We start from the raw sequence: 14,465 nt of genomic DNA on the forward strand, positions 1-14,465 counted from the left end.
AACATCATGATTAGCTAGTTTCTCATCAAGGCTTAAGACTTTATCCTTTGTCCCATTGATGTTGAAAGAGCAAACTAAGACTTTATACTCATTCATGATTACAAGCAAGAAGGTCGTGGAACTTTGGAATTAGCAAGAGCCTTTAGTTTGGAGCAACAAAAACTGTAAGCAACATGATCTCCACTACAATTTGCACACTTTGGGGTGTTACTGCAAGGTGAGTCACTGGATTTCATATGGGGACCAGAGCACCGTGAGCATTTGTAGTTTTTATCGAGACATTTTGCAGCAAGGTGGTCAGGTGATTGACATTTCCTGCAGCACCTAGGAATTCGCCGATATTCACACACTCGGAATAGTTCATAGCCTATCTTCAGTCCAGATTTAAGGGCCGTGAAAAGAGAAATTTCGTCTTCGAACGTAATTTTCGCACAATTTGAGCTCCCAATTCTCATAGCGTCTCGAACACCCCTGCAAGCTTTAAGAGGCGCAAGATCAAGATCTTGTGCAACGCCTTTCATGATACCAAAAAACTTTTTCTCTACCATTTTTGCTTCACAATCACGAAAAACCGAGGGCGCAGATTTGCAAAAGTCAGCAGCGGCCATGCTATCGATCTTCACAATCGTTGTTAGAACTAAAGCTACCAAGCGCATTTGTTAAGATTATTGCATCTATGCATAATAAAGTTAAGATTGTAGTACGGGTAGGCAAGGATTTCTCTGGGATTATTAGGAGTAGACTTGGTGTTAAGCAGGGATATACAATTTCCCCAGGGCTATTTTCATTGTATATTAATGATTTTGAAGAATATTTGATAGGCCAAGGTGCCCCAAAAATTAAGCTTTCAAGTGCATGCGTTATGGCATTACTTTTTGTGGATGACATAGAATTAGTAACGGAAAGTAAAGAACATTTGTGACAACTGCTAGATTTAGCATCTTCTTATTTTAGGAATAAGAAACTAGTATTAAACATAAAAAAGTCGGTGGTAATGGTTTTTAGGAAAAGTGGAGACCAGATAGATTCGCAGTGTGAGTTTACGTATGAAGGTAGGACACTAGACTATGTAGACGAATTTCAGCACTTAGGTTGTAGGCTTTCGTCAGATGGGAAATAGAAGAAACATCTCCAGATAGTAGAAAGTAAGGGAAATAGACTACTAGGATTGTTAAGTAAAAGTAGTATCAAGGAAATTAGGGATGTAGGACTGCTAAAGTATGTTTTTAATGCTAGGGTTAGATCGGCTTTGTATTACGGGGCGGAGTTTTGGGGGTTTAATAAGGGGTTGAATTTAGAAAGAATACACTTGAGCTTTTTTAAGCGTATGTTAGGCCTTGATAATAAGTTTAATGGGTTAGTACTAAGAGGGGATATAGGAATAAAGTGTATGAGACTGAGTAGGTTAATTAGTATGGTTAAATATTGGGAAAGGTTGTTATCAATAGAAGATAATAGGCTAGTTAAACAAGCATTTTTAATGATGCTTCAAGATAGGAGGAAGGATTCGTGGCCAAATCAAGTGAAGCATATATTAGACCGTGCAGGGCTAGGTAATTGCTGGAATGAGGGAAAGGGGATAGAAGGGATGGTAGGGATTGTATCTAGGTTAGCTACTACTAGGCTAAAATCTTAGGAAGTTCAGGTTTGGCAAGCTGAGAAGGCCACCTCGCCGTCCCTTGGGATATATGCGGAGGTCAAGGAGAACTGGAGAGAAGAAATTTACCTAAAAATGGGATTGGCGCCGGATGATTTGAAATGGGTAATGTATGTAAGGGGGAATTTTATGCCTCTTGGAGAACATAGGAAATATTTAGGGAGAAATAGACTGAGGGATGGTTCTTACAGTTGGCCTATGTGTGGAGAGATGGATGAGTTGAGCTGCCTGACTGTAGTAAGATGCAGGGTAGAATACTATCTTCCTAGGATGAAGTCCTGGTGGAACATCGTCAGTTTTATCTGAACATAATTTCGAAGTTGGAAACTATCCAAATTGATAAGGTCGACGTAGGCTGGCTGATTCACAAATATCAATTATCTGAAGCTCTATCATCCCTGCAAGAAAACTTGGGAGGCTATTGATTTTTTTTTATTACTCTTGTCTCCCTCACTTTCGTCATTGACTACCCCAATATTACCCACTATTTTTTATTAGTACCACAAATCAATGGGGGACAAATATATAATGACCTTATCAATGTCTATCTCATCGTATATTATTTCCTCTACCATAGCTACAGTTTCTTTGATAGAAGCATATTTTTTGGGACCCATCTGCAAAATAGAAGTGATCACCTGCTGCAAAGTATGAGGAAAATTTTAGGTCTGCTAAACGTCCGAATTTCCCGTTTGGGAACACTTTTAGTTAATTGATACTACATCCTCTATTTGCAAACATGTTGGTGCAATTATTTCATAGATTCGAAGAATGGTGATTATAGAACAACAGAACGCTAAAACAAGAGGTTTCAACCACTTGCCTTCCCTGACATTCCATTAGAAACAGATAGTTTTCAAAAATTTACTTTTTCCATATTTCAAGAAATACAGAGAACCAAACTAAACCAAATTCAAGTCCGGAAAAATTTGAGAACTTTTCTGATACTTATGACAGTTAAAGCGATGCTTAAAATTTTCCCTAGCTGCTACCGTGTTAGTCATAAGAATTTAAAGCAAGGTGTTCCCAGATGAGAACGTTGGGCGCTAATGGGTTAAGTTAGATATTATTAAAGCACGTTTTTAAACAACATTTTAACCGTGCTTCGCCAAAACGCCCTAAATAGAGACAAGGCAGAACATCCAAGACCACCCATTTCTGAAGTAAACAATATCACCTCAAGAAAACGCTGTATCTCGACTTAGGGCGTTTTTGAGAATATTTTTTGCATTTTATTCCAATTTATTTTCTTATAAATTCTATGTATTTTTTAAGTTTGTGTATTTTTAAGGAAATTTAAAGGAATAAAATATAAAATTTTTAGGCTACAGATTATACAATGTGAGGCTATTAAGGGCTAGTAAGGACTTATATCCCTTACTCTCAAGCCCCAACCCTTATGAGACACTGATTTTCTTTGGTAGTTTACAATTCAAACAAGGAGTAAGAAATACTTTCAGGGATGGGTAAATTGATCTTTTTTCTAGTTTGCATTTCAGATTAAAGAAGGGGGGATGTACAAGCTCAAGATATTAAATTAATGTCATTTCATCAGAATTTTCCTGCTAAAAACAAAACTTCAAATGGCTACTACATTGCCAGCTGTAAGATAGGTGGAACAAGATATCAAATGAATTAACGAGCATTCTACTGGCGTATGATTGTAAGAGAAAGGTGTTTCTAAAATGGCAATCAGAAAAAAATGGAACTATTTTACATTACAATATGAATACTTTGTGATAATGTACATGACGTTATTTCCAACATCAAATATCTATTTACACTAATAGATTATGTTTTTCTCAATTTTTATTTGACTTTCGAAGTCTAGTTTGATTTTCGAAGTTTCTTTCTATTTTCATTTTTAGGTTTTTGAAGAAATTAGAACTTTAGATATATTTGGATATTAAACCCTGAAACGGTAGGGGTTGGGTTTATAATAAACATCATAATATAAATACTTTTCTTTTTGAAAAAAAAAATCAGCTTTGACGGCCGGGGACATGACCCATTCCATGTTTTGGTTTTGGCTCCGATTAAAGAATCATCGAAAAAAGGAGCCCTTGACACAAGTAAAAACCGAGTATTCCTTTGCTTGTCATGGAACGTCTTCAAAAACATTTTCTAGCTGCCAAAGCAGCAAGGCAGGACCCCTACATTCCAAGTCCTCCTCAGATATTCCACAGCAACCAGCTTTTCAGTCTCTTTATTTATTTCAGTTGGTTTTCAGTCTCTTTATAGAAAATGTTGTGATCTCGTAGCGGACCAAGGGACTGCTTTACAATTCTCTACCTTTTGTAAAAACAGTTGTATTTCCACTCTTAGAAATTAGAGGTTTCTCCATTAATTAATTTAATTAATTAACTAAGTCTGGCCTATACATTCAAAAAGTCACAATGAAGCCATAGTAATTTATTCATCAAAGAATATGCTCGTGTCTGTTGTTAATACGCATTTTACTGCTGCAGGAAAATAGTGTTAGCTTTCAAAGAGGTTTCTTGGTCATTTTATAACAGCACCAAGCAGATTCACACAAACGAACTGGTCTGACGAAAGCGTTATCTACACCCCCACCTATCATTACGCTCGAATCACATTGGCGCCCTAGGTACAGCCCGCCCCCCAAGATTTTTCCTAGATCCGTCCCTGCTTTTGATAACCTGTAAATCCATAGGGTATTTTAATTTAGTTGAACTGCCCCCGCAAGACTTCTTGAAATTTTCGTTTTAGTACTCTTAGCGTTAGAAATAGCTCCAATAGAAGTAGTAATTGAAGTAATTGGAGTATTAGTAGCAACAGTGGTATTAGTATTGGTAGTAACGTGCATATAATGCCTTTTGGTCAATCGATCTTTCTGCTTGAGAATTCCCTGAAACTTGCAATTTAATTCCCTAATACATTCCTAGAATAAGGTATTTTGGCAATCTATTAGATGTGTTTGGGGAAAAGAAGGCGATGGGAGAAAGGCTAGTTGCCCTTCAATGACTTTTGACTCTCAAAAAAGAACTAGAACTTTCAATTTCCAATCAAATCAGCCTCCTCTAAAGTTTATATGACCATCTCTTCCGTAAAAACTTATATGCCCCCAGGGCATAACATACCACCCTTGCACCCAGACTCTAGGGAATTTTGTCATCCCAAAGGCCTTGTTATATGATTTTTGGACTTAATTACTATCGGCTACATTTTGGAAAAAGAGGACGAGAGGGAGGGGGGGGTACTATTTGCCCTCGAATTTTATTTAGTTTATATAACCACACATATAGTTTATAATACCACAAGGAGTTTATACTTACATAAAAACCTTGTATGCCCCTGGGAAATAAATTATAGCCCTTTCCCTGAGGGCTGTGTGGGAAAGGTTGTCATCCCGAAAGACATAATTATTGGACCTTTCAAACATGCTGAATAAATGGTTATCTCAAAATTTTGATTGGGTGTGTTTGGGGAAATAATTTTGGTGGGGAGGGGGAGGTCTGGTGTTCTGGTTGCCTCAATCACTTTTGACTCTAAAAAGGGCACTGAAAATGTCAATTTTAAGTCGAATGAGTCTTATCAGAGTTTATACGAAAAATCCTTCTATACGAAGTGCTTTGGTCAGATATGATGCTATGGTGGTTGAGACAGTAGAGATAAGAAGAACGCTTTTTTTAACTGCACATGGACTAAAAAAAACCATATTGAATGAACTTTGATCCAAGAATGACTGTCACTTTTGACATAATGCGGTATATAAATGCTGGCAACTTCTGTAAAAATTAGTATACTCGTGGCAGCAGACATATCCACGATGTATAGTCTCCGTGTTGTGCTGTTGCTTGGTGAGTTAACATTCGAATCAAATTACATGCTGGCAAGCTCTTGCCAAAATATTACAGATTTGTTTTCTATTATATTGACAATATTGACGGGGGGGGGGTGTCCAGACTCATCCATGCTCAAATAGAATCAAAACCAGAAAGGCAAAAATTCATATAAACGTTTTTCTGCCTATGATGGACAGGCTTACTTCGAAAAGGGTCATAATTGGGGGGGGGAGACACCCCTTCACTCAAGGCTCACAAATTGAGGTAGTGGTCTTGGCCTTGGTCAATAAGTAATGAGGTAGTCTCTAGTCTAGGGTCTTGGCTGCTACCTTCGTCATACCATTCGATAAGAAAATTGTAATGGTCTCCTTACTTTTAAACGATTGATAGCCTTGAATTGTTGCTTATTTCTTCCTTAAAAAAATCATGTTATTGGGATCAGATGTTAAATGAGCGACTTGTACTTCCGTCAACAAACATCAAACCCAAAGAGTGCTATAAAAATAGAAGCAAAGAAAACAAGTTTTTTCGTAGCACATTTAAAAAATAACGATAACTATGTGAAATAAAAATCAGATAACAAGAAATTACCTATAGTTACTATGTGTTCATATAACGATCACTGTTTTTTACTCTGTCGCAAGCGGAGCAATTATCTTCCAAGTTTGTTTTTGTGTTCATTGGTTTTGATTTTTTAATCCAAAGGTGCTTAGCACAAATTTTATGGCTTATAAAACGAATACACTCAGGGCAACACATGGCAACATTAGATATATGGAATTAGACAACAATGGAGAAAAACATTAGAAAAAAACACGAACTTATTTAGGTGATCTACCAGGTAAAAAATGAGTTTTATAGATTGGTACGTTGACAACTCGACGCTTGAATATTTGTATAGTAGTAGGTTCCATTACCTCTGATAGTAGTCAGCTTTAATATTCAGCAACCCTGTAACGAAAGTTTTAGGGTGGCGAACGTGGTCGACCCGTTTCATTTGCATAACCACCAATAACACTTTTTTGGCCTTCTGTATTGAATCCGAACCATCTATCGCAAATTTAAGACCATCTGTTTCAAATTTGAGCCAATAGTTAGATGGAATTCTAAGTTTTGTGTATAAAGAGTAATTTTCTTTGAGTATTGGCGATGCTTTGGCTAAAGGAATAAGTACCACTTTTCTTTTCTTTACGTCAACCGATAACGCCTCTGATTAGTTCAAAATGATATCAGGCGATCACTTTCTTCCAATCTTAGTATATTTTACGCTAGTGTTGAATCAAATTTGGGACAGATGGTGCAGTTGAGGAATTCAGGTCATTTTGAAAAATAACTAGAATGAAAAAATAAATATTAAATAGCTAAAAAATATTAATATTAAGTAAATATTAATAAATATAAATAGCTAATAAATATTAAATAGCAAAAATTAAAAAAAAATTAATTAGCTAAAATAAAAAAATAAGTAAAGCCCATAGGGCTTTACTTATTCACCTCCACTGTAATCAATCCGAAAATGAATTATGTATTGTTTAACATTATTATAACATCCATAAGAACTTCAAGTATAAAATTATCACTTTTAGTCAAAGGTTTGCAAAGGTCAATTGACCTATTCTAGTTACTTTTTTTCCTATTGTCATTTGTATTTATAGAGCAAGTTCGTAAGTTCTTTATAACGCATTTTGAACCGATTTTAACTTTGCCTCACATAGAAGAAAATACTTAGCACATTTGTTTTCCATAGCTATTAGTTTAAATAAATTCAGGCTCTTTAAAAAAGAAACATAGGAATAATGTCTCATATATGGATGTACGGAATAATTATTCGGAATAATTTCTGTTAGTTTAAGTTTTAATGTTGTTCATTAATTTTAATAGAAAAATATATCCAATTTAATTATTATAATATATCAAACTACCAGATCAATTTTCACCTTTTTAAATTCAATTTGTTACTTGTCACAGAAATGACCATTTCGATGCACCTTTTTTCTATCCATAATTTGTGTTACCAGTGAATAAGAAAAAACACATTTTTCAAACCTCCAATCATTCCCCTGAGACTTAGTTACAGTTGGCTATCCCTGGATTTCAAATACAAAAAAAAGAACAATTAAAAATATTCTTTGGTAATAATATTTACAAGACGATTGCAAAGGAAACTTTCTTCGCACAATTCAACCATAGAGAAACAAAATTATTTTTTTTTCAAGTAAAAGTAAGGAGCAACTTTAAAACTCAAAACAAATAGAGATTTTCCGCATTTTAGGTGGTTTTCTCTTCCTCAACCTTCGCTGTTTATATTGAAGTCTTAAAGTTATTTAAAATACATCTCATCCCAATTCAACGGCCCATATGTTTGTGCAGTCTTTCTCGAAGAACTGTGACAAAAAGCCATACCTTAACTTAAAGAGGGAGGGTTGAAGAAGGGACATCCCCCTATCATATACGCAATGATTCCCATTCTTTTAAACTTTTAAGGTTGTTCCTTACTATCAGATGAAAAAAAAATACTTTTAAATTTTATTTCTGACTATTTTTCAAATCATGCCAGAAAACACCCCCCCGAGTAAAACTTTCCCTGAAAACTACCTCGGATACTTTGTTCGTAATTGAAAATTCTCCCCGTGGAAAATCTTCCCCTGCAGAAATTCCCCCCACCCAAAAAAAAATCCGAACATTTCCTAATAATGAAGTCGATATGAAGACTAAACAATTGACAAACTGTGTTACTAACAGCCTTATCCCTAGGGGCTTCATAGGGGGTCATATCATATAAATCGTGGGGGGGGGGTCGTATTATACCCAAAGGCATAGTTGTTGGACCTTAACACCATTCAAAATCAAATGGGTATCTTAAAATTTTCATCGGATGTGTTTGGGAAAAAAGAGGCGTGAGAAGGGAGCTAATTGCCCTCCAATATTTTTGGTCACTGAAAAAAGACACTAGAACTTCTTATTTCTGTTCGAATGAGACTTTTCCTGGTCTTCCAGGGCTATTGATTGTAAGAAATTAACCTTGGGGAAACAACACAAATAAATACGCACCCGTGACCTTTTTTCTTGCAAAAATTACAAAATGCCACATTTTTGTAAATAGGAATATGAAAACTCTGCAGTGGGATTCTCCGATATGCTGAATTTCACAGTGTGGTTTTTATAAAAACCAGGTACAAGGGTACAAGAGGGTACAAGAACATAAATGTTCTCCCGCATAAGAGCATCTAATTTCAGTATGAATAAGTCACTGATAATTCAATAGCTCATGTGAAATTGGACTTCTAGACTTCTAGATTCTAGACTTCTCTTCACATATGTAGCTCAACATAGATTACTTAGTAATTTTTTTCTTGTTTTATATTTTTTAGGAGCTCTAAGCTTTTCTTCCGGATGGAAAGTAGGGCAAGAGTTAGAGTACGGCTACACAGGAACATCAGTTGCAACTGTTAAAGGTTTGGGCAATCAGTTTGCTGTGGTCCAACTCAAAGGAGTCCTTATTGCTCAGGCCGTTGATGAATCAACATTGACAATTAGAGTGAGTCATTTTTTTTCAAAGTAATAAGTCAACAATGACCAAAACAAGCCTGTGTAATTTAGATATAAGAACAAGGCTAAGTGGCTCTTGTAATAATTTCCCACCACCAATAAATAGATTTTAGGCATAATTTCAGCTATAATATAGAAAACTTGCTTTCGAGATTTGTGTGTAACGAACAAAAACAAAAGTAGGTTTGTTTAGATAACTGTTGTTAGAATAGCAATCAAATATTGGGAGAGGAATACAAGAATTACTGTAATATCTCAAATAATCCATAAATTGTTAATTAGTTCACGAATATAATCAAACTATTGACTTTTTGACCGATTAAGACTTAGGCGGAGAAAAAATTAAGTGCTTGAAAAATTACACAGAAGTGGACATAGCTCTCTTTATAAGCGGCTTTTGAATTTTACCGGAATTCTCGGGCTTACTAGAATGTTTCTGGATTCTTTTGAGGTCAAAAGTTTAGTAGACTCCCTAATCACACCAACTTCAGGCACATTTTCCATATTTTTACTTTCGTGACATGGTCGCACCAGTCAAAACCTACTTAAAGATTTTCCCACAGACCTTTTGGGGGAATGGGTAGCACGCCTAACAATTGATACCTCCAAACCTTTGCTAGGAAAGACTTGGTGACAGGCCTTTTCCTCTATATTCCCTAAAATAGTTTTGATCACATCTTCCTCGTATCCTGTGAGTTAAAGAAAGATTAGATTAACTTTCGTATTATAGCGTAAATTGTGGAGAAAATATCAATTAGGGTACAGCTAATATAAGGTCGAGTTTTTTTTAATAAGACTTAAATTCAGAGCTATAATGGGATTTAAAAGGATATAGGATTTTTTTTTTTTTTTTTTTTTTTTTTTTTTTTTTTTTTTTTTTTTAGCACTACCCAAGGAGAAAAATAGTTGGACCAATAAAGATGATATCAGTAATGCCAAAAATTATATTCAAGTACTAACATTCTTAAATTTCGGTAAATTTATTCATGTTCATATAATTTAACTAAGAAGAAAGTGAATAAATTAACTGATGGCTTTTTTTCATTTTCTTTCCAAATTCAGTAATTGTTTTTGGACCAAATATCAAGCAAATATGGATTTTTTTTTTGCGGAAAATACGTGTGACTCATGTGATTTAGACACCTCTGAAGATCCATCCGCCTGGAGTTATTTGTCCCATAAGTTCCAAGTGTATTGGAGGGTTTAAAAGTATATATGCATCTAAAATAATTATTCTCATGTCCCATCACCCCAGGATACTTGCCAAAAAAAATTCAATCTGATTAGTGAAGAAAAATGCCTTCCTATCTTTCCGCTAACATTTTGTGACGGGAAAATGGTCTTGGGGCCAAGCACCGAGTAGGTACCTCCAATCACATAGATCAAATATTTTCTCTGACTGCACTATAAACAAGGCACAACGTACCTACTTTTCTACTAAACACCTGTCGATGAGAAGGGAAGAGGTGTCCAAAGGGCCAAGAGCGCAATTTATGCCCATATTTTACAGATTATAATCGTTGAAACATTCTCACGTTTCCACTTCTTACAAGTCATAGAGGAGGAGGGGGGTCGAAGGAAAGAATGTCCCACTTTTGTTTTCTTATCATAGGAACTGAAAATCCTCGCATTACTCGGACTTAAACTATGTGAAACATTCCCGCTGTTCTATTATTAAGTCAGCATTACTGAAGGTAGAAAGAGCAGTGTTGAAGGAACTAAGGGTCCAGTTTTGCTTTCGTTTACAAGGTTGAAGAAAAACTTAGGGACATAAAAAAGAGAAAACAAAAAGACAAAGTCATCAACGATAATTTAGAAGGAAAAGAGGTCCAGTACCTATTTACTTACTTGTACTTGTAGCGGGACCAGACGAGGACGCCTCGCCCGGCATCTAAAAGACTACGTATGGTTGACTCCCATTTGTCGCGATCTTTTGCCAACTCTTCAGCAAACCGGAGCTAGCAGCTCTCCCACTTCACATTCTGCCACTTTCTGCCGGATTTCGATATATATATATATATATATATATATATATATATATATATATATATATATATATATATATATATATATATATATATATATATATATATACATAATATCTTCTATATATATATAAAAATAAGTTGTCTCTGTGTGTGTGTTTGTGTGTGTCTGTCGAGTGACGTCATGTTTTCGACTGACGAAATTACAGACCGGGTCATCGGGACACAAATGACGACCGGGACACCGGCACATAGGGAATATAAATGACGACCGGGACACTCAAAGAGAAAGCGACCGGGACACAAGGAATGTTCGATTAGCAATCACCATCAAAAAAGCACCGGGACACAAATGACGACCGGGACACAGGGAGTATAAATGACGACCAGGACATAAGTAAAAAAAAAACTAAAAAAACTAAAAAAAGGTAAAAACTAAAAAAAAACTAAAAAGAAAAAAAAACTATAAACTAATAAAAAAAACTAAAAAAGCTAAAAAACTAAAAAAACTAAAAAATAAAAAAAAATAAAAAAAGGAAAAAAAATGAAAAATAAAGGAGAAAAACAAAACTAAAAAAAAATAAAAATTAAAAAAACTAAAAAGAAAAAAGAAAAAAACTAAAAAAACTAAAAAAAAGTAAAAACCAAAAAAAAAACTAAAAAGAAAAAAAAGGGGAAAAATACAAAAATTTATTTCATCATATACCATTTCAAAAACGAATGTATATACAGACCGGGACACCGGGATACAAATGACGACCGGGACACAGGGAATATAAATGACGACCGGGACACAGGGACACAACTACAACGGGGACGCCGGGGGGCACAGGGGGATATATAAATGACGACGGCGACACAGGAAATCGTCGATTAGCAATCACCATCAACAAAGCTCAAGGGCAATCATTAGAATCATGAGGTATAGATCTGAATACGGATTGTTTTCCCATGGACCATTATATGTTGCACGTTCAAGAGTCGGTAAACCTGACAATCTATTTATATGCACAGACAATGGGACAGCAAAGAATGTTGTATATTCGCAAGTTTTACGTAGTTAAAAACATATATATATATATATATATATATATATATATATATATATATATATATATATATATATATATATATATATATATATATATATATCTATATTCACAAGTGGGACATAGGGACACAACTACAATGGCGCGTAACGACTTACGCACGCGGGGGGGCTTGGGGGGGGGGCTCGAAGCGCCCCCACCAACTAGGTGTTGAGGTGGCGCGAAGCGCTACCCCAACCCCTACTTTAATGTTTTCCCCTACTTTCAATTGATTTTTTTTATTTGATTTCTAGTTGCTTTTCAAATCATGCCAAGAAATCCCCTTCCCCCCTTCTCCATGTAAAATTTCCTCTGGAAAATTCACCGATAGCTCTCCCCCCCACTTAAAATATCCACTGTGAAAAATCCTCAACCTCGCCCCCCAGAAAACACCCCAACAGCTAGTATATATATATATATATATATATATATATATATATATATATATATATATATATATATATATATATATATATATATATATATATATATATATATATATATATATATATATATATATATATATATATATATATATATATATGTATTATATTAAAAAAATTTCAACTGAAAGTAAGAAGCATAACTAAAACTTAAAACAAACATGAGTCGTTCCGTATACAAGGGGGGCTACCCCTTCCTCAGCCATAGCTCTTTAAGTCTAAGTCTTGAAGCTATTTGAAAATACATTTTTTGAAATTCAGAGTCCCTTGTGTTTGAGCAATTTTTCTTAAATAATTGTGACAAAAAGTCAAGCTTTCACGAAAAGGTGGACGAATGAGGAGGATTCAGCCTCCCTCAAATACAGATAATCTATATTTCTTAAGTTTTAATGTTTTCCCCTACTTTCAATTGATTTTTTTTATTTGATTTCCAGTTGTTTTTCAAATCATGCCAAGAAATCCCCTTCCCCCCTTCTCCATGTAAAATTTCCTCTGGAAAATTCACCGATAGCTCTCCCCCCAACTTAAAATATCCACTGTGAAAAATCCTCGACCTCGCCTCCCCAGAAAACACCCCCAAAAGATATTTTTGTGTATTTCCTTATAACAAATACTATAGGTGAAAAAAGGGCAAATTGCATAGCTTACAGCCCTTTCCTCAGGGACTATGTTGGTAACGTCATTTCTAAGGGTATAGTTATCGGACCTTCCGAACATGATGCATCAAATGGCTATGTGAAAATTTGATTGGGTGACCCTAGAGAAAAAAAGAGTTTGGGATGGGAGCTACTTGCTCTCCAATCTTTTTGGTAACTTAAAAGGGCACAATAATTTTCAATTCCTGGTCGAATGATCCTTTTCCGATCTTCTAGGATAATTTTTCAATATGATCACCCCTGGAAGAAAAAAATAAAAACAAACAATGACGAATAAACACTTATCAGAGATGAACCATATCCTTCGGTAAAAAAAAAGTGCTAAATTCTACCTTTCTGTATATAGGAGCTTGAAACTTCTACAGTAGGTCATTCTGATATTCTTTTTCTATTTGTGTCATTTTCATGAAGTGTTAAAATTTTTGAAGGTGTTTCCCCCTTCTTGAAAATCAGGTAATTTTTCTCAGGCTTGTAGCTTTTAATGGCTAACATTAAACTCGTTGAATTTTACATGTTTGAAATCAGAATAAAAAACAAATTCTGTTGGTATGTCTGTTGTTGACGAAATTCTGTTTTTTAGAGTTTAGGTTACTATAAGCCAAGCTGCTCCTTACTTACAGTTCGCTACAACGAACCATTTGAAAAATTTTGTCATAGCTGTTTTTTAGCCCAAAGTTCAAGTTCAGAAATAATTTATTAAACAAAATTACTATAAATCACATACTACCTTCGACTGCTTGTAAAGGCTTGTAAAGGCAGTCAAAGTGATTTCTTACTTCAAATCAACTTCATCTATACTACTTAAAAAAATTAAAAAAGAGAAAAAAGAACACAGAAAGAGGGGAAAAAACAAAACATGCTGTCGTCTCACAACTTCCAATCACTATAACACACACTTTTTTTCAACGCTGATCTGTCAAGAAGTGTTTCTTCAGGCGTGCCTTGAATTGGGGTAGACTTACCGCACTTTGAATCCCCCCAGGAATTGAATTCCAAACGGTAGGACCCATATGCTTTATTGTGAAACCTGAACGTGCAGTATTTCGCTCTTGGTTTGCCAACGCTTCCACATTTCTTGTATCACACTCGTGATAAAAAATATTCCTTATAAATAAGTCAGAAAACACCTTTGGGCCGATATTATTCAAACACTGATATACAAACGTACCTATCTGGTAATCTCTAATTTGTCCTACGTTTAAAATACCAAACTTTCGAAAAATAGATTCAGTACTAACAACGCCTCTTTCATACTTACCTATAGCTCGTAAAGCCTTGTTT

The 14,465-nt window shown here is 35.1% G+C and overlaps 1 protein-coding gene across 1 annotated transcript in view; it reads left to right on the forward strand.

The window, feature by feature from the left end:
• The first annotated feature begins 5,350 nt into the window (after nt 1-5,350).
• LOC136033813 (uncharacterized) overlaps nt 5,351-14,465 on the forward strand; it is a 129,835-nt gene continuing 120,720 nt past the window's right edge. The window contains exons 1-2 of the mRNA XM_065714727.1: nt 5,351-5,478; nt 8,835-9,001. Of these exons, the coding sequence (XP_065570799.1) occupies nt 5,394-5,478; nt 8,835-9,001 (252 nt within the window). The 5' untranslated portion in view covers nt 5,351-5,393. The remainder of the gene's footprint in view (nt 5,479-8,834; nt 9,002-14,465) is intronic.

This window comes from Artemia franciscana, chromosome 12, assembly GCF_032884065.1.
Source record: "Artemia franciscana chromosome 12, ASM3288406v1, whole genome shotgun sequence".
Lineage (NCBI taxonomy): Eukaryota > Metazoa > Arthropoda > Branchiopoda > Anostraca > Artemiidae > Artemia > Artemia franciscana.